This window comes from Malus sylvestris, chromosome 16, assembly GCF_916048215.2.
Source record: "Malus sylvestris chromosome 16, drMalSylv7.2, whole genome shotgun sequence".
NCBI classification, from domain to species: Eukaryota; Viridiplantae; Streptophyta; class Magnoliopsida; order Rosales; family Rosaceae; genus Malus; species Malus sylvestris.
This window is the reverse complement of record NC_062275.1, coordinates 23,671,913-23,691,354: the sequence shown is the minus strand read 5'-3', so window position 1 is coordinate 23,691,354 and position 19,442 is coordinate 23,671,913. Positions and strand designations below refer to the sequence as shown.

General features: G+C 37.9%; 2 protein-coding genes and 1 pseudogene across 3 annotated transcripts; 2 read left to right on the top strand and 1 right to left on the bottom strand.

Moving 5' to 3' along the window:
• The first annotated feature begins 1,091 nt into the window (after positions 1–1,091).
• On the top strand, positions 1,092–6,270 carry LOC126607510 (TORTIFOLIA1-like protein 2; annotated as a pseudogene).
• A 153-nt stretch (positions 6,271–6,423) lies between these two features.
• LOC126607511 (probable serine/threonine-protein kinase PBL17) lies at positions 6,424–11,205 on the bottom strand. The gene is made up of 6 exons (XM_050275123.1): positions 10,803–11,205; positions 9,605–9,906; positions 8,874–9,009; positions 8,038–8,174; positions 7,627–7,750; positions 6,424–7,165 (listed from the first exon to the last, which is right to left on the bottom strand). The coding sequence occupies exons 1-6, from the start codon at positions 10,864–10,866 to the stop codon at positions 6,642–6,644; spliced, it is 1,287 nt and encodes a 428-aa protein (XP_050131080.1). The 5' UTR covers positions 10,867–11,205; the 3' UTR covers positions 6,424–6,641.
• Positions 11,206–12,144: 939 nt separating this feature from the next.
• LOC126607513 (prefoldin subunit 1-like) lies at positions 12,145–17,715 on the top strand. 2 transcript variants are annotated; one of them, XM_050275125.1, is made up of 5 exons: positions 12,145–12,359; positions 12,435–12,488; positions 12,584–12,696; positions 12,962–13,046; positions 17,542–17,715. In XM_050275125.1, the coding sequence occupies exons 1-5, from the start codon at positions 12,336–12,338 to the stop codon at positions 17,698–17,700; spliced, it is 435 nt and encodes a 144-aa protein (XP_050131082.1). In that variant the 5' UTR covers positions 12,145–12,335; the 3' UTR covers positions 17,701–17,715. The 2 variants fall into 2 exon arrangements, with proteins under 2 accessions (XP_050131082.1, XP_050131084.1); XM_050275127.1 differs by lacking the exon at positions 17,542–17,715 and adding an exon at positions 14,790–15,031 and having other exon boundaries at positions 12,171–12,359.
• The last annotated feature ends 1,727 nt before the right edge of the window (positions 17,716–19,442 follow it).

Here is a 19,442-nt window from a genome sequence, read left to right as displayed (position 1 = left end):
GAGGAAAGTGTGAAAATCGTGAGTGTAGTCTCGGATTTGCAGTAGTCAGCGAAGGATTACGAATCAATCGAGTAATTCACAAGATCGGAAATTGATGTCGTTTAGACTATCGATCACAATATGGTGTGAAAGATATGAATAGATACAATATGGTGTGAAAGATATGAATAGATAGTGAATATTGAATTGAATGAATCTGACAGAAAATGGTTTGACAAATATATAGAGATGGAAGTAACCTCTCTAGAGCAGTTGTATTCTTCAGGAGAAGTTATAACTTTTCATGTTGAAATACAACTGTTCATATTCTTTTAGAATTAATTAATTAATTAATTATAACTTATTTCACTACAATCATATGGATATTAGTACACCAATGTTATAATGTATCTTCACATATGATTACACATATTGTGAAAATCACGTTACAACAAGTGTGAGGTGACTCAAGTGGTTGCCTGGTCTCTTGGCTTTTCTTCCTAACTACTCATATTTTGCTTCTTGTTCTTACATGAGGAGTAGAACCGTAAAATAAAAAATTTAAATTTGATGAGATAATAGATAAAAAATTTGCCCTTGTTTGCATTTCCAAGGTATGGTTATTGAACATTTGTATATTTTTATTGTTTTGTTTGAGATGTGGGCCCCATCTATAATTTAAGAAGGGGTAGGAAAGTTACATGGCTAGCGAGTCTTGAAGGAATCACTTTTTGGGCAAAATGCCAAAAAAATTAATAACATGTCTATTATTTTTAAAACAAGAAAACATATGTTGAAATATCATTAGACAACAACAAAAGGTGAGAAATGCTAAGGAAAATCTCTCAAAAATGGACTCTCTGCCATCTCATGGGGGAGTTTCGAATCCAGGACGTATGTGAAAATTCTACCGACTAGAATATTGGACCACATGCACTGCAAGAGTGCATTTTTGCTTACCACCCTCAAGTGGTGGTAATGTTCACCATCCTACTTGTTACTATTGACTTGCGCATTTTTGCTTACCACCTTCAAGTGGTGGTAATGTTCACCATCCTACTTGTTACTATGGAATGAGTTTAAATTTTGAAATTTGTGTCTATTTACTACATAGATCTCGAAAGTTAAACTTATCCAACAATAATAAATATAATGGAGAATATTACCATTACTTGAGGGGTGGTGATCAAAAATATTTCCAGAGTGCAATTAGCATTTCTCACCCAGTATTATTATCCTTCTAAATTTGAAAACCCGAACACCAGCGCGAAATTTGAAGCCAAACCCCACCATCGCTCCAAAAAAACAAAAAAAACCACTCACTCTCTCCCTCCCTCTCTCCCTCCCTCCCTCCCTCAGATTTTCTCGAACTCCGTCCCGGAAACGCCCTCTGAGGTTATAATTTACAATATTTCAAATTTCGGTAGTCTCAAAGCCATTCTTTCAAAAATTTCTCCTCGCTGTAGATTTTTTGTTTGGTTGTCGAGAAAGCGCTGGAAAATAAGAGAAAGTGGGAGAGGAGGAAGCTCTGGTACTTGGCTCTGACGTAGTAACGCGAAAGACTCCTAATCCGGCGAGGGTCCTAGAGTGTTTCTTATTCCACGCATGCATCTGTAAGTGCTTGGTTTCAAATTTCTAGGGTCCTAGAGTGTTTCTTATTTCAAAAATTTGGAGTTTCGTAAATGTTGAAGAAAATACTTTGGATTTAAGTTTGTGACGCTCAAAACACTAATTCAAGGAACGGTGAAATGATTGTAGGAATTTAAAAAGTTAAATCTTTAATTCTCACTTTTTTAAATAAAATAAATTTCTAGAAGAAATTGAATAAATTTCTCGAGTTAAATCTAAGTTGCCGTTTAGTTCATCATGGTATAATAATCAATAATGTTTGGTTTGCTTTAATTTTTGTATTCTACTTTGGAGTTACAGGATTTGCTACTTGTTATTTCGAACGTTGGGATGTGTCTGTAATACCAATTACTCCATCAGTAATCCCAACTTTAAAGGATTAATCTTGTATAACCACGAATTGGGTCTTTTTTGCTGCATTTCAAGATGAAGAGACGTGCACTTGTTAAAGGGAGGGGACCTGCGAGGATCACTACACAACATGGGGTTTTCGAGTTAAAACACAAGGTGGTGATTGCAATGAACAAGCTTGCTGATCGGGATACTTACCAATTAGGCGTCGAGGAACTTGAGCAAATGGCTGAGTGCTTGACCCCAGATGGGTTTGCTCCGTTTCTGTCTTGTATTTTGGATATGGATTCAGAACAAAAGAGTGCAGTCCGAAAGGAGTGTATTAGACTAATTGGTATATTAGTTAGATATCATGAGGGGTTTGTTGGAATGCATCTTGGTAGATGGTTGCCAGCATTGTTAAGCGGCTCAGGGATCCAGATTCCGTTGTGAGAGATGCATGCGTGGAGACTGTTGGTGTTTTAGCATCAAAACTCAGTAATGATGTGGGTGAGGGTGATGGGGTCTTTGTTGTTTTAGTCAGGCACTTTTTGAAGCTCTGTGTGAACAAAACAGGCAGGTGCAGTCGGGTTCAGCATTGTGCTTAGCCAGTGCCATTGACAATACTCATGATCCTCCAGTTTCAATTCTGCAGCCCATGTTGAATCGAACAATAAAGTTGCTTAAAATCCGCATTTCATGGCAAAGCCAGCAATCTTTGAGTTAAACGGAAGCATTATTCAGGTGAATTCTTTAGGTTAAACATAAGTTAAAGTTGTCATGATATTACAGGTCGTCTATTATGATTCAGCTATTAAAAATACTGTTTTCCCAAATGCTGTATGAAGAACTGTTAATTGATTTCTATGTGCACCATTTGAATTAGTACTCCTCATAATCGGGAGAGGCCTTTTTTGTGAGTTTACAATGTATGGCATGAAAGAACTCCGAGACAAAAGTTTTAAGTTATTATATATACACAGATTGATGTATCTGCATCAATATTATTAGTTTATTCACTTTTATTTTGTACGAAGTAATCTGCTTTGAGTCTCTGTCTGCAAAACATGCTATGTGGTGTTTCCTCTCAATCATGGCACAGTGCGTTCTTCAGTTAATCATTGAATGGAATTGGATAGTGCCAGTTGTCTAGTAACTTGCTAAACAGCCTATTTCGGTGCTCTGTATTGCTTGTGTTTATTTTGCTGCATATTTTTTGGTACCACTTGTTTGAATTTGTGTGGTAGAATTAGAATATCCTTGCTCTATGTGCTTGATTCTATACTCTACTCTAGGCAGGGGGTGCTCCAACGCAAAATGTTCTCTCTTCTGAAATGATTAGCATTCAAGAATCTTTAGAGAGTAGTGACTGGACAACACTCAAAGCTGCTTGCATAGCACTAGGGGAAATAGCTTCAAGTGGTGGATCCTTCATGGGCTCTTTTAAGGCTTCCTGCGTTCGTTCGCTTGAATCATGTCGCTTTGACAAGTTCAGTGTTAATTAAAATCTACATTTGGAGAATCTTCTTTCGTGCAGATTATTAAACCAGATCTTTTTTGTGCTTTTTGTGTTGTAGGTGAAACCAGTTAGGGACACGGTCCTTCAGGCCCTGCAGTGCTGGAAAAGTCTTCCAGGACCTGATGCTTCTGAACCTTCAGAAGCTGGATCTTCTATAAAAGGTTTAATGTGTTCATGTGCTCTTATATGCTTCAGATTGGTTTTACTTGCTGGGTTTTACCGCAATGCTATTTCTGGATGGTCTCAACTCTCAATTAAGCTGACAAGAATTAGAAACTGGTGCAGTTTCAACGGGTTATGCACATTTTGAGATGCATCTCGAATCTGAGGACAACTAGGGTGTAGTTGTTAAGTTTTAGAAAATAAAGTAAAAATGCTACTAGTGCATGGAAAGCCTGCCGTAATTGATAAAGATGTCATCCTTTTTCTTTTGTAGTTCTGCAAAATTTTGACTTACTGTGCTTCCCTTGTTACTTCTCATAATGTTTATACCAATTTTTGTCAGAAAATTTCTTTGGCGGTGACTACAGTGATATTACTAGTGCCAGGGAATCTGGATGGAAGGATCTCGCACTCAAGAAAGTTATTACTGGCTTAACTAAGAGCAGAGCCCCTTTGTCTATTAAAAAGACATGTCCAAGTTTTGGCAAAAGTCATAAACGCTCCAATGAAGATGATTGGCATTTTGAAGTTGCAGTTCCGAAAACCCACAATGCTTCTTTGCCAGAATTTCAGAATGAAGAATCTGAAGGTAGCTCTATTACAAAGACTTTAGAACGGACAAGCACACAGATGTTACAAGCACACAGGACATTGGATATGAATATGTGCCTATGGATGAAAAAGAACAGTGTTCTTCTGGGTCAAATCTTGTTAGTGATGACTTAGAGGGGAAGTTTGTGACTCATAGCCGTGTCAAGGGTAGTTCGCAGAAGCCAGTGGGAAGAAATCAGCGGTTTGCAGCTGAAGAGATTGGTAGTGAGAAACAGATGTACTCTGAAAGGATACACCACCGTAGAAGTCTGGATTCAACTGTGACAGAATCTAGTTCCCATACTCCACATGGATGTTGTTTGCAAATGGCCAATGAAGTGGTTTGCATTAGAAAACAACTTGTGGAGATTGAAACCAAACAGTCAAACTTAATGGATCTTCTACAGGTACATACATTGAGACATACATATATGTTAGTTGCTGCACAGTTTGTGTAAGCTCCTAGAGAAACTCTGATATGCTGGTCACTTTGACACAATATTGCTCAGAAGTCAGAATATATGTTGGTTTTCATTTCCATACAGCGTTAATCAATCTAAACCCTCTAACTTATCTCTTGCATTAAACTTTGTTCACAGGTGTTGACATCTGGCATACTGGATAGCTTGTCTGTGTTTCAAACAAGGGTGGTGGGTCTAGAGGATGTTGTAAACCGATTAGCTCAGTACTTTGAACACAGGAGGGAGCATTCAAATTTAGCAGCCTCCAAACTCATGAAACAGAGACAGAATTTGCGTTCTCCAAGGCTCTCCACAAGCATTCCGAGGCCATCTATAGATATGACCAGCCGGCAGCCTTCAATGTTGTCAGTGAAACATTCTGATACTTGGGAGGCAAACACAATTGGCAGGAGCCGAACAAACAATTCTGCAGGACACTGTACAGAAACATGGAGTAATAATAGGGGGAAGCTTACCCGGAATCCTATTGGGAAAGACATTCGGAAAATTCCTGGGCAGGGAACACAGAGGATAAGTAATGGTCCAACAAGGGCGGATGCTATGTTTTCTTCAGCTTCTAATGCCAAAGTTAGACAAAATGTTGTAGATAGTAAGAATAACCTCTGGAAACAAGTGAAAGGTTTTCTATGTGAAGGGGACCTCGACTCTGCATATGTGGAAGCTCTTTGTTCTGGTGATGAAATTGTTCTGGTTGAGCTTCTTGAAGGAACCGGTCCAGTTCTGGAGTGCTTGTTGCCTAAAACTGCGAGGGATGTTCTTAGCACTTTAGCTTCATATCTCCTAGAACAAAGGTTTATCAACATCATAATTCCTTGGTTGCAGCAGGCAAGTGCTTTTATACATTATTTATGCAACGTAATTTTTACTTAGAAACCAAAATGTGTTCCAAATTGAAATGTTAATGCTTAATGCGATTTTCACTCGTTTAGATTGCTGACTTGAGCACCAAGCGTGTACCAAACTACCTCGGCCTGCCAGCGAAAGCAAAACAAGAATTCTTGTTTTCCATGGAGGAATCTCTGAATATGGAATTTTCCAATCCTTCAGAGAGAAGATCTGTTACTCAGTTAGCTGTGAAGTTACACCATTTATGGGGTAATTTCATTTCCATGTTAACGTTTGTGTTTGCATTCCCAACACTTGCATTTTTAACGCAGTCTTGAAAAATTATCCGTCCACCTGCCTTTGGTAACGATAATTGCCTACTTCTGCAGGCTCGTGACAGTCAGTTATTAAACCAAGGCTATGCTGTGTTATGGAACTTGCAGACTCCGATTGGTAACTTGTTTTAGAAATTTTAAGTGGTGTTTGTACAATTTTAGGTGGTTTGGACATGTGAAACGAAGACCTACAAACTCTCTTGTTAGAAGATGTGATAACGAGACAGGACGCAGGGCCAAGGAGGTAGAGGAAGGCTTAGGAAGACTTGTATCTAACGGAAGACATGACACAAAACCGAGCGCAGTGGCGTTCTAGGATTTATATAGCCGACCCCACTTAGTGGGATAAAGCTTTGTTGTAGTTTGTACAATTTTAGCCAGATAGTCGGGTTATTTAGAATGTTTTCCTGGATTAGAATTTCCTTTCCTGTAGTAGGTAGTTTAACGTGCACATCCATCTCTCCGTCGTGTCACGAAAACCGGGAGCGTTTGTGTTGTCAGCAACATTGAAGCCCTAATACTCATAAACTATGGAAAAAGAGAAAAGGTGGGTAGAGATCCACAATAACAGTTAAGAGAAAAAGGGTTTTCTTGAGATGCTCTACTAAATTATAATCTCATTCGTACATGATAGTGATTCAATACAATGTGAAGAAAATGAATTACAAAGTGTTAATCACAAATTTCGTCCCGCCCCTGGGCATGGATTTAACTCAAAAACACCAAATGGACAGACCAGTTGATATCATCTTGTACACTTTCAACCCTCCATCCAGTCGGAGCTACTTTTCATGTAACAAAATCTGGAGACAAGTTACTACTATCGATATCTTTCATAGGCTCGCTCTTGCTCCCTCCATTTCCCGGTTTGCTCCTTCTACGTGCCTCTCCTCCCCTTTCACCGTCTCTTCTGTTCGGGTCTCTCTTCCTGGCGGGAGTTCCAAAGGTTCCCTTCGGAGCCTCATAAAGAGTTACACCACCTTCTCCACTTTGAAGTTCATCGTTTCCTGTTGTCTGAAGAGAACCGAGCATTTCAACCACCTGGCACATAAGGGGCCTCCCTTTTGGGTTTTGACTAAGGCATTGATACGCCAAATTGGCCACCTTCATTGCAGTTTTAAGTGAGTACTGCCCTTCCAGTCGAGGGTCTACAATCCTCAGAAGTTTCTTATTATGATTCAAGAGTGGGCGAGCCCACTCCACCAGGTTGTGTTCTCGGCCGGGTCTGCTCTTATCCATTGCTCTTCTTCCAATGAGCAGCTCAAGCAGTACCACTCCAAATCCATAAACATCGCTTCGAGCGGTGAGATGCCCTGTTTGGATCAACTTAATACTCAGTCACAGTATACTATGATGTAAATATTACCAACAATAAATAAGGAATTATGCCATATTACTTGTTAAAAGGTATACTCCTATAAAAAACCAAGTTGAGATAGGCTTGACATTGATATTGTTTCATCTGCAAAAGCATTCATATAAAAGCCACGCACTCGCCAAATTGATGTATATGGAGAGAGAACACGAGGGAGGAAGATAGAGGGGATAGTTCTTATCAATATTCAAATAACTTCCTCTCAATTTTTCCTTTAAATCAGAAGCACAAAAACCATGATGAAAACCAATGCATATGATCAGACGTTAGTCAACCATGTATAACATCCATGATAGTTCTTTGCATATCTTTATGAAAAATGCTAAAAGATATTTGTCCGTTCCTATCAAGAAAGAAAATACATTTTACAAGATAAATCGGTGGCAAGAAACCACTCACCAGTCATTACATACTCAGGAGCAGCATATCCGTGCGTTCCCATCACTCGTGTTGAAACATGGGTTTGGTCTCCCATTGGTCCTTCCTTTGCAAGGCCGAAGTCTGACAACTTTGCATTAAAATCCTGTATGTTATAATTCAAATTTCAGTAAAAACAACCAGCACAAGTTATTCACAAGAAATCGCTCATTTTCCTATAAAAAAAACATGCATAATAGTATTCAATCAGAAAACACCTGTCTTTGTTTGCCAGAATTAGATAAAGGATCATGACAATTAACGTTCATGTGGACTTCATCGCGTGGTTGAGTTTCAATGCGAAAGTATTCTCTTTTAAATATTTCTAACAGCACGTCAAGTAAGATGCTCAACAGTTATGAACACAATATAAAAGATAACAAGACAACTAACCCCATCCAACAAGATATTTGATGTCTTGAAGTCGCGGTAAATGATTGGTCTCTCTGCACCATGAAGAAAAGCAAGCCCTTTCGCAGCATCTAAAGCAATCTTCATTCTTCTTGACCATGTAAGCGTACAGCCCACTCCTACCACCCAAAATAAAAGAAATGATTACAAACACAATATGCAGTAAGTTCTTGATGTGTCAGAAGTATCAACTAGAATACCCAAAAATAATTTCGAGATATCTTTAGTAGTTTCAGGGGATCAATATGCAGTTTGAGGAAGATTCAATATTTACAATACAGTCTACGTGTACACTTCCTGCAGCATACTTGGTATAACTTATAAGAAATGCTCCATAACATTCTAGACGTTGAACCACTAAAAAAAAAACAACGCTCGTTCACAATCTAATAAAAGTCATTTCATGGCCAACATAAAACAAGGCAGGAAGAAAAAGTGTCTATCTCCATGAACAGGTTTCAAGTTTCCAAGTAGTTTGAAGTGAAACAAATACGGAAACTGAAGAAAATAAGTCTTATCATAAAGATACGAAGAAAATGATACAGGTCAAGCTAGATGATCTACTTTGAACATTCTTAAATTAAGAGCGTGAAACACATTTGATTCTAGAAGCTAAATAGTAACACTCCGAAGGAGGTCTTGACTATTGAGAAACAGAGTACAAACTACCCAAAAGGGAAAGACAAGAAAAAAGAAGTACTAAAAGGCGGTACATGATCTCTGAGCGTACGGATTAGGGATGACACGCGAGAAATAGAGGGCATAAGACATCATTTTTCTTAATATCTCATGAAATTCTGATGGCACACGACACTTACTGCGAAAAAGATGTTTTTCCAGGCTCCCACTTGCCATGTATTCATAGACCAGTAGCCGGTGGTCATCCTCACAGCAGTACCCAATCAGCTTCACAAGAGTAGGATAACTCAGCTGTCCCAGATAGTTAACTTCTGCCTGCAAGATCAACAATCTATGAAGAAAGGATAAAAAAGTAATCTTAATGCATAGGAAAAATGCTAATAGAAATCAGACGATAAAGTCTCCTGGTTTCCAACTATCCTGTCCAGTGCACTAGGAGTTGTTGAAAGAACTACCTCTTTAAGCGGGAAAGATCATCTACTGTATTCAATTCTAAAGCCCACAGGCCATGATTTTCTAATTTTTTCTCTCCTTGAGAAGATCCTTGCAATATAAAATTAAAATCAACATATATCTCTTTGATTTTTCCCCAAATTAGCCAATTCACTATTTAAGGAAAACACGAAACGCACCATACATGTTTCACTTTTTTGTCTCCAAAGAGAACTTATGGGAATAACCCGATTGTAAAGCATGCTAGACTAAATCTATTACGATGGTACCATGACCACAAAATGAGACGAAGAAAGAAAAAAGGGGATAGCTTGGGACAATGTTAATCTGCGATCTATGAATGGTATGGAAACCAAGTCTATTAAAACCTTTCACTTGCACAACTTAAAAATTGACTACAATAAAGCCTCATTTCCCAGAAAATAAATAACATAAAAGGGTAAGATAAGTCAAATACCAGCCATTCCCTATCACCTTGGTACCCTTCTCGATTAAGCTCCTTGATGGCAACTTGCGTGGTCTTGAATCCAGTCCTCACGTTATCGTCAATAACTCCTTTATATACAACTCCAAACCCTCCCTCACCAAGAATTAGATCTGGCCGGAAATGTTTTGTGGCCAAACTCATCTCATTGTAAGTAAATATGCTGACATTGATATATCCGGGGCTTTGGCGAAGGTCTTTGACATTCTTGGAAGCCAAAGGAGTGGTGTTTGATGTTCTACTTGGAGCTTGAGAAGATACAACAGAGTCATCTCCTACTCGATTTGAATTTTTTCACAAGAAGAAGAGAGAAGTGATTCTATCAGTTGCCCAATATTTCCGAAAAATCCACACATTACCAGTTTTGTTGAGCAGGCCATTATCCTAACATAGAAAGAATACAATTTCTAGTTTCTTCTCAATCAATCAACGCGTTTGAAAATTTTGAATTTTGAAATACGGAAACTGAAGTACAAATATTTTAGCCGCAGAAAATGCACAGAATGGACATTTCACATATATCCGAACCATGTTCAAGAAGTTCAACAACCTCTTACCTTCATGTCACAAAATACTTGCGATTTCTAAAGCACCCCTGGAAAGAAAACATAACCTACTCCAAAATCAGAAACCTATCATGTTTCATTAAAAATTGTCCACCTTTGACACATACATTCTCACATTCACAAACTTCAATAAAATGCTTCAAATCCAATCACCTAGTTAGAAAATGTGACAAATGACAAATACTAAAAACCGAAAACTTTGGTTCTTCAAAAACAAATTAAAAAAATGCAAAAGAAGGTAATTCTAGGGAGATTAAATTTGGAAACTAAATGATGTGTCGCCAGTAGAAATGAATACTTTTACGCTTAAGTAATAAACTAATCATCAACTTCCTTTAATTTCCAAAATTTTATTTACAAATTTAGTCACCCTATTAGAAAAAAAAAAACCCAAACTTTTCCCTGCCATCGTGAGTCATTCCTTATTAAGAGACCCAAAAATCCTCCCAAAAAATATGGCAACTGAAAAAAAAAAGTTCCAAAACTGCAAAACGCATTTAAAGGCAGCAAGCAACGCAACATTATGTACAAAATTTAATGAGCAACCATTTTCGAATATTTTCCAGAATTAAATGTGAAATGAAATTGTATGATGAAATAAATACCTTGAGGACTGGCGTGTGTATAATTGGAATGCTGGTCCTTTACAGAACTGAAACAAATCCCCATGAATCTGAAAACCAAGCCCGTATCCGCACCCGAATCCGGTTTCACATCTCAAACCCGTTCCCTTCCTCCAACTATTAGCATTGACAACTGAAAAGATTCAATGACCCACATCCATATCTACTGTGGGTTCATCTCTCAATCGTCAATGTGGGGTTGGTTTTCTGAGAATTCGGGTCCGGATTCAATCTGGGTTCCGATGTGGGTGGCCGGGAAAAGGAGATAAAGTTTGTGCCTTTTTTTTTCGGTTCTGTTGGTTTGTTTTCCTTGGGCCACCAGAAAGCCACTCAAAGGTTGAAGAAAGGAGAAGATAAATACAGGGAGGAGAGAGAGCGGTGAAAATGAGGAGAGAGAAAGATTTGGCCCTTATTTGTCATGTTTGGAAGGGCATTGGGGCGAAGAAAGCGCCAAACCAAACGTACCGAATTCGCTGCAAAGTTGAAAAAAATAAAAAAAACCATCCGGTAGATCCGTCAAAACAGTATATCTTTTCAACCAGTATTGGTGTGTCAGAAATCGAATTACGACGTGCTGCGTGAAATACAAACTTAAAATTTGTTTCTAATTACTAGGCTACCCTGTTGTGGTTAGTCTCTATGCAAATTTAAATATGAGTTGGGTTTTTTGTCAATAGAAAAATTAAAGAGGGTGTGAATTGTTATTTTCTTGGGGTACCTTTGTTTTAAATCCACTTCGTTAGTCCACTTGCAATATTCTGTCACTTTTTGCTTTTGTGCTTTGCCGAGTCTACGTGAGACCGACGAAGACAAAGAAGTAGTCTAGTCTCCCATATTCAATCATTAATCTCAATCAATTATCAACTATATACGTGATTATAAATTGACTAAATTGATCATAAATTGAATTCTCGATCAATTATCAACGACATACGTAATCATGAACAAGTTTAAAATTATATGTTTCTTTGTCTCTTACTAAAGACTTCAAGTCTAAGAGTCTAAACCAGAGCCAACAAACACTTAAAACTTTTTTCAAAAAAACGATATTATCTACATGGTAGATGTGATAGATTTAATCTCACAATGAGCTAACATAATGTGGTTCAAACTCGTATTTATAGAGAATCAAACTTAAAACCTCTTATCCAATTACACTATAAACGTATGATGCTTTATCGCAGTTGCGGAAAACAATAATAGGTGGGCACAGCGGAATATGCACGATCGGTCACATCGGAGTGCAACTGATGGTTCTGATATATATTGACAAAAAAACGCGTTTAGCGTAAACAAAACAAAGATCCCTTGCAAAGACCTGGACGCACGACCTATGAATTGATGGGCATCCTAATACTAATTTGGGCTTGGAAGTTGGAAGACCCAAATCTGAACCCGAATACCCAAAACCCATTTACCAAATCATGACCGAGTCACTGACGACGAGTAGCGAGGTCAGAATTCTGATTTTTCAGCCTCCGTCGCGCTCCGACTAAGAAAGCTTCAATTGCAAAAATGGCCGACGAAGCCAACAGGGCTGTAAGTCTCTCTCTCTCTAGATTTTCCACTTTATCTCGCTCGCTACTAATTACAAGAAGAATCAAATTTTTACAGGCGTTCTTGGAAATTCAGGGCCGCATGATCGAGCTCACTGCGAAATTGAAGCAGGTTTTTTTATTTATCCAGAATATTTTTTTAATTAATAAATTTTAAATAGGTGGGGAAAATTGAACTGATTTGCTGCGAACTGAGGTGGGTTTCAGGTGCAGACGCAGATGCGGAACAAGGAAGGAGAAAGGAAGCGTGCTTTTCTAACCTTGGAGGAGCTGCGGCCTCTATCTGATGATTCAAATACTTACAAATCTATAGGTACTTCGTTTCAATTAACCCATTTTCTCTGTTCTCAGTTTTAAATTGGGGAAAAAAGTGACCCATTTCTTTTGGGATTTTGATTTTTATATTATGATGTTTTTTGGGTTTAAATTTGATGAATTTTGTTGGTTAATCTGTTTTGCAGGGAGAACGTGAGTTTCGAATTTCCGGATTTAAACATGACATTAGATAGAGTTGTTCAGGTCTTGTTTTTGATTTGTGAGCTGCCTGATATACCATCTGATGATACATTTTGTTATGGTGGATAGGTTTGTGTTAGAGCCCAAGTCAGTGTTAGTGAAAGAACAGGAACAAAAGCTCAAGGATAGTGAGACTGCAATCGCCTCGCTCCAGGTATATCTCTGCTTTCATTTGAATAATAACGGTCCCTTTTCTTTCTTTATAGTTTGTTTTGTTTCGTAATGGTTGTGGGGAAGAAAGTTAATATATACACCTTCGATTTCAATACACCTTTTAGAGATACCACTACAAAGTTTAGATGTCAATGCTCAATAAATTTGTTGCATTTATACACTTTGGTTTCAGTAATAACGAGCTTGCAGAATCTGCTTTGCCTCATTATTTGTCCCATTTAGGAACTTGTTTTCTACTGTGTGCATCTCTTCCTAGGAAACTTCATTTTGCATTCTCCAGACTCCACAGACAAAATTGTACTCCGTTATAAAGACATATAACAACATCCATTCCGTGTAAAGGCTCTGTCATACTGTTGATTTTCATCCATTTAAATGCCACATATAAATGGGTTTCCTTATATTGAATCTATAAATTCTATATGTTGTTGGTCTTAGTTTCAGTTTACCTGTCCAATACGTTGAGATATGTGAAATAAGAAGCCTAAAAAGATCTGTATGAAGCTATGACCATCTTTGTTTGTTGCTATGTTATTTGTCATGATGGTAAATAGAAGAATGATGTAATAATAGGAAAGAACAGTACAATTATGTCCTAAGAGTGTGTCTAAATACTTGCCAAATTCATGGATGAGAAAACAATACCTTGTACTTTTTAGAAGTTTTCAATGGGTAGAACGTGATCAGCTCGTATGAACCTTGTTTAGCAAGGTGAACTGATCCTTCAACTGATTTCACAACTAAGGCTCTGTCTTTTGACGTTTAAGTCTTCCAGAAGAAGTTTACTGGGTTGGGGTGACATTTTGCTAGTGAATACATCAAACGAAGACAATCTTCACCCCCTTCTCTCTCCCCCTCCCTCCAGGTCGTCAAAACAAAGAAAAAACTGGAAAGGACCAATATGATAGTTCACAATTTGGCATGTGAAGTTGTATTTCCATTTTAGGGCTGCTTAAAAGCAAGCGTGCCCCATTTGATTAGCTTACATATGAATAGATGTCAAAAACTGTATAATGCTATAAATGTTGTATAAATCTTTCTAATATTAAAGAAAGAAATTGTCAAAATGTTTTAACATTCAGAATTAAACAAACCAATTAGTTCGGTTGTAAGGCTTAAGAAGATAAATTTAACATACTTATAATCTAGTTTATAGTGAAAACTGTTGACCTATTGTTTGATATTCACATTCGTGAATTGGTTTGTTGCCTCGTTGGTGATTTCAAATTGTGCATTTCTTCAAATTGTGCATTTCTTTGCTTGTGGGAGTAAAGAAAAAGAACATTGAGGAATAATTGCATAATCACTATGGTGTGGTGGTACAGATGGAAAGAATCAAAAGGATCTTTTAAAGTTATGGGGGAGAGAAAATGGGGGTTTGTGGGGAAGAGTGCTTTTGAGATCTTCATAGCCTTCAATTTTGTTCATATTTTGGAATTTCGTAACCAAGCAGAGGAAGGTGGGAGTCACTTTAGATTTACTTGTTATTAGTTCAGCTATTATAGGCATTCGTGGTTGTTTTGGGAGGTTTTGTTGTTTCACTTGCTGGTTGGTTGAGGCTTTTGTATGTGCTCGATGGGACAGCTTGAGCTTGAGCTTGTCCAGTATCTGTGTTAATATGTGTTTAAACTCGATGTCATGTTTATGTGATAATTTAAAGACTAGAACTTTTTATCTATTGGACTTTGGCGGAAATAAATTGTTTCTTTTGTGCTCTGGACAGACCTCAAAGGAATACATCGAGAAACAGGTTGCAGAGGTGGAGAGCAACTTGAGGGAGCTATTGAACCAAGATCCAGCCCTTGCTCGCCAGATAATGTCCATGACTGTAATGTAGTTTTTAAACTTGTGAATTTTTTCTGCAGTTACTTTGTTTTCCATTCAGAACAAAACAGTTGGTAGATTTACTGGTTTTCCTCTCGGCTTGCCCCCTGTTATTTATAATATAAACGTAGTGTTTTCTTATATGGTAGATGATAGGTGACATATACTTAGCAACTTAAGCAAGTTCTTTCTATTTGCTTGAGCAAGTTAAAGTTTTAAAGGGTGTTACGTTGATTATCTACCTGATAGTAGTCTTAGCCCTGCTCCAAGCACTGGAGTGGAAATACCATTAGCAACTTTAACGGTATTAAAAGGTGGAGTAGCGTGAGAAACAACCATGTACGATGATTGATCATGTGATCATAAGCCCCTGAATCAACGATCCAAGGTTTATTGGGAGGAACAAATGTAGTGTGCAAGGCAAAACCAAAGTTACCTGTGTCGACTAAGGAAGTGGAAGCAGTAATAGGAGAAACTCAGTGAGCAGATTGATCTACCTGAGGTACGGAAGGCGTTGGTGTAGTCAGGTATGCTTGTGATCCACCAATGCTTTTCTTTTGATTTTCCTTCCTTTTGAACTCTCCAATCAAGATATGCAACTTGAAACAAGCTTCTCTAGTATGCTTATCCTTGTCACAATAAATACACTTCCTTGTATCGGTAGTTTTAGATCCACTTGAGCGAGAATCGGAGACTCCACGGGGAAATCGAGGCGGAGTAGCTACCATGGCTGAAACAGTGGTCTTGGAGTCGCAAAATATTTTTACTGCATGAACAAATTCTCTTTATTGAAACAAGAGAGCGTATGTATCTCACAAAGAGAGGGAGAGAGATGATAGAGAAAAAATGCAAGGAGGAAGAGACGATGGCACGGCCTAGTCGGTGCAACGCGAATGGGAAATTTTATTTAAACTCATGTAACATATTTCTACCACCAACTGACTTTTTGCACCCATTTGATTTTTAACTAAACTATTAATATCTCCTTGAACCCTAATTTACAACATAATATACCCCAATAAACCCAATTCAATATGTGGATTTATTTTTACACCCATTTGATTTCTAACTCTATCTTTATGTCGTCTAGAAATGGACACTGAAAATTGGGGTGTGAATTTAGCCATGGCTGACAACAAAATTGACACTTCTATAGATGTTGACAAAAACCATGTATCACCATCTCTCTCTCTCTATGTGGTCTCTGTTTCATGAGCATATGCTCATGTATCCAAGGTGAGATGAAAATCCTCCATTAGTGGTTGGGAGTAGATTTTGTCGATCAGGGAAAAAATGTAGTATCTTTAATGAACATTCATATATTGAATTAGAACAAATACACACTTTCTTGATTTTTTGCTTGTATATACTACACTTCGGTACTTAGAAGTTTCGTGATTACGAAATCATTCTCTCATAATATTTCCTAATGTCATTTGTACTAAATCATTCACTGGTACTCACTAAAGGAGAGCTTGAACCTATGTACTGTGTAAACCCTTCATAATTAATGAGAATTCCTCTACTCTGTAGACGTAGCCAATCTGGATGAACCACGTACATCTTGTGTTTGCTTTCCTGTTTCTATCCATTTACATACTTATCCACACTAATGACCGGAGCAATCTAGCAAAGATCACAAACTTAATACTTTCTGTTGTACCAAAGTCCTCACTGCTTTTGTGCATCAACAATCTGTAAGTCCTTACCTTTTTGCGTTGGTAATGGATGAGTTAACATGACATATTTAAGATGATATTTTTTGGTGTATGCTTTTCGTAAACGATATAGTGTTGATAGATGAAACTCAGGAAGGGGTAAATGCGAAGCTTAACCTTTGGAGAGAAGTGTTGGAATCTAAAGGTCTTCGCCTAAGCCGATCAAAGACAGAATATATGGAGTGCAAGTTCAGTGCAAACGGAGGCCAAAATGAGTTAGGGGTGAGGATCGGAGATCAGGAAATACCAAAGAGCGACCGTTTTCGCTACCTAGGATCTATCTTGCAAAAGAACGGAGAATTTGATGGAGATCTCAACCATAGAATACAAGCTGGATGGATGAAGTGGAAGAGTGCATCCGGCGTGTTGTGTGACCGTCGTAGGCCACTGAAACTCAAGGGAAAATTTTATAGGACGACAATAAGGCCGGCGATGCTGTATGGCACATAATGTTGGGCGGTGAAGCATCAACCCGTAGGTGTAGCGGAGATGAGGATGCTTCATTGGACGTGTGGGCACACGAGAAAGGATAAGATTAGGAATGAAGATATCTGAGATAAAGTAAGAGTAGCCGAAATTGAAGGAAAGATGAGAGAAAATCGGTTATGGTGGTTTGGACATGTGCAAAGAAGGTCTACTGACGCTCCGGTTCGAAGATGTGACTACGGGGCAGAGGTTCAGGGCCAAAGGGGTAGAGGAAGACCTAGGAAAACTTTAGAAGAGACCTTAAGAAAAGACTTAGAGTACTTGGATCTAACGGAAGACATGACACAAAACCGAGCGCAATTGCGTTCTAGGATTCATATAGCCAACCCCACTTAGTGGGAAAAAGCTTTGTTGTTGTTGTTGTTTGTTGTATATACTACCATCAAGAGACGTTGCTCTAGTTTTTAACTCATCTTGATTTGGATTGGATTTTCTTGTTTATACCAGGAGTTCAATGTGCTAGACTATGAGGAGAAAGTGGTTGATGGATTTTATGATGTATATGGACTTTCCCCAGATTCAGCAATTCAAGGAAAAATGCCATCTCTCACAAATCTTGAAACAAACCTTGGGAGTTCTGGATTCAAAGTTTCATTAGTAAATTGAAAAGTTGATCCTGTCTTGGAAGAGTTGGTGCAAATTGCACAACGTATTGCTTTACACTGTCTTGTCACCAATGTTGGTGTTTTAGTTCAGAGGCTTGCTGAACTCGTTAGCGAACGTATGGGTGGGCCTGTAAAGGACGCAAATGTTGTATTAGCGAGATGGATGGAAAGAAGCACAGAGTTGAGGACATCAATGCAAACTAGTGTATTGCCTATTGAATCCATAACTGTTGGTCTCTCTCGACATCGTGCTTTCAGATTATCATCAGTTATTAGCTTTCAAATTATCATCAATAAAAAAACTTGTTTTTCTCTATGAGAGCTATTAGGGTTTTTGCTAGAATGAACGTAGGATAAACAAAGAGTGATCGTAGGGTTTAGTTATAGTGTTTGAGTTTATTGATAAATTTGAGTTTTATTATTAATTGTATTTAGTACTTAATAGTAATTATGCAATAGGGTAAAATAGACAATTAGCATTTAAAATTTAAGTTAAGTGTAAAAAGAGGTTACATAAATTTAAATAAAATTTCCCGAATTCAAAGTATGTTGCCGACAGGAATTCAACGTATGTTGCAGCGGAGGTAGGGATATAGGTATATACGACTATTAATTCCGTCGACATGATGAATTTCCAAAGGTTATGGGTAAATTTGTTGGGTGATTCCAGCGGGTATGTTTATGGGGTATTGGATGTTGGCAGATATGGCCAACTGAAGGAGTAAGATTGGAATGGTACGAAAGTGGAAGATATAAAAACGATAGGTCTTATGGGGTAGATGACAATAGTGGCAGTACGGGGATCAGAATTGCTCTGATACCATACCAATTAGAGTTAATTTCTTGATATATTCAAGTATGAAACCCACTACAAGGAGTATGATTCTCTCCCTTCCTATTACTATCTTCTTCCTTCATCTTCTCTCACACTTTTCCTTTTGGTATTTTCTCTATATAAAAAAGGGTTTTTACCATAAATGGTCCCTGAAATTGACCATCACCATCAAGATGGTCCCGAAAATTGAAAATCAATCAATGTAGTTCCTGAAAATAGGTGTTACAAATCAATGTGGTCATTTCCTTACAATTACGTTAAAATTTCCGTTAAGTGCTTATATGACACATAAATGAGCCCACAAGATTTACAGGGTTTTATTACAAATGATCCCTGAAATTGACTCACACTATCAAGACGGTTCCTGAAATTGACCCACATCATCAAGATGGTCCCAAAAATTGAAAATCGATGAATGTAGTCCTTGAAAATAGTTGTCGCAAATCAATATGATCTTTTTGCTACTATTTTGTAAATTTTTTTTGTTATGGGTTGATGTGGGTTTAATAATTAATCTAAAAAGTTGTCTAAATACCTTTTTGCACAATATTTTTTTCTTCTTATAGTAGGAACCTACTTTGAAGAAAAATCTCTGCCATAAATTCTCAAAGGCACAAGGCTTAACCAAGGCCTAAAAGGGGGTTTGGAAATAGTTTTTAACAAACAATAGACACACCTCAGTTATAACCTCATTATCTCAAGAGAGACCTCACCGTTCTTTGAGTCACTAGACCACCAAGGAAGTGCTAAACAAGCTCTCCAAGATTAAGGTTGTGAGGATGTTGATCGCATAAATGTTAACTGTGATGTCTCAGAAGTTGTTGTCAATCAGCCAAGCCGTCACCAAAGGTGATCTCGACCCAGGTTCAATTCGGTGAAGGGTGTCGAAGTCTGTAAAGGTGGGTGTA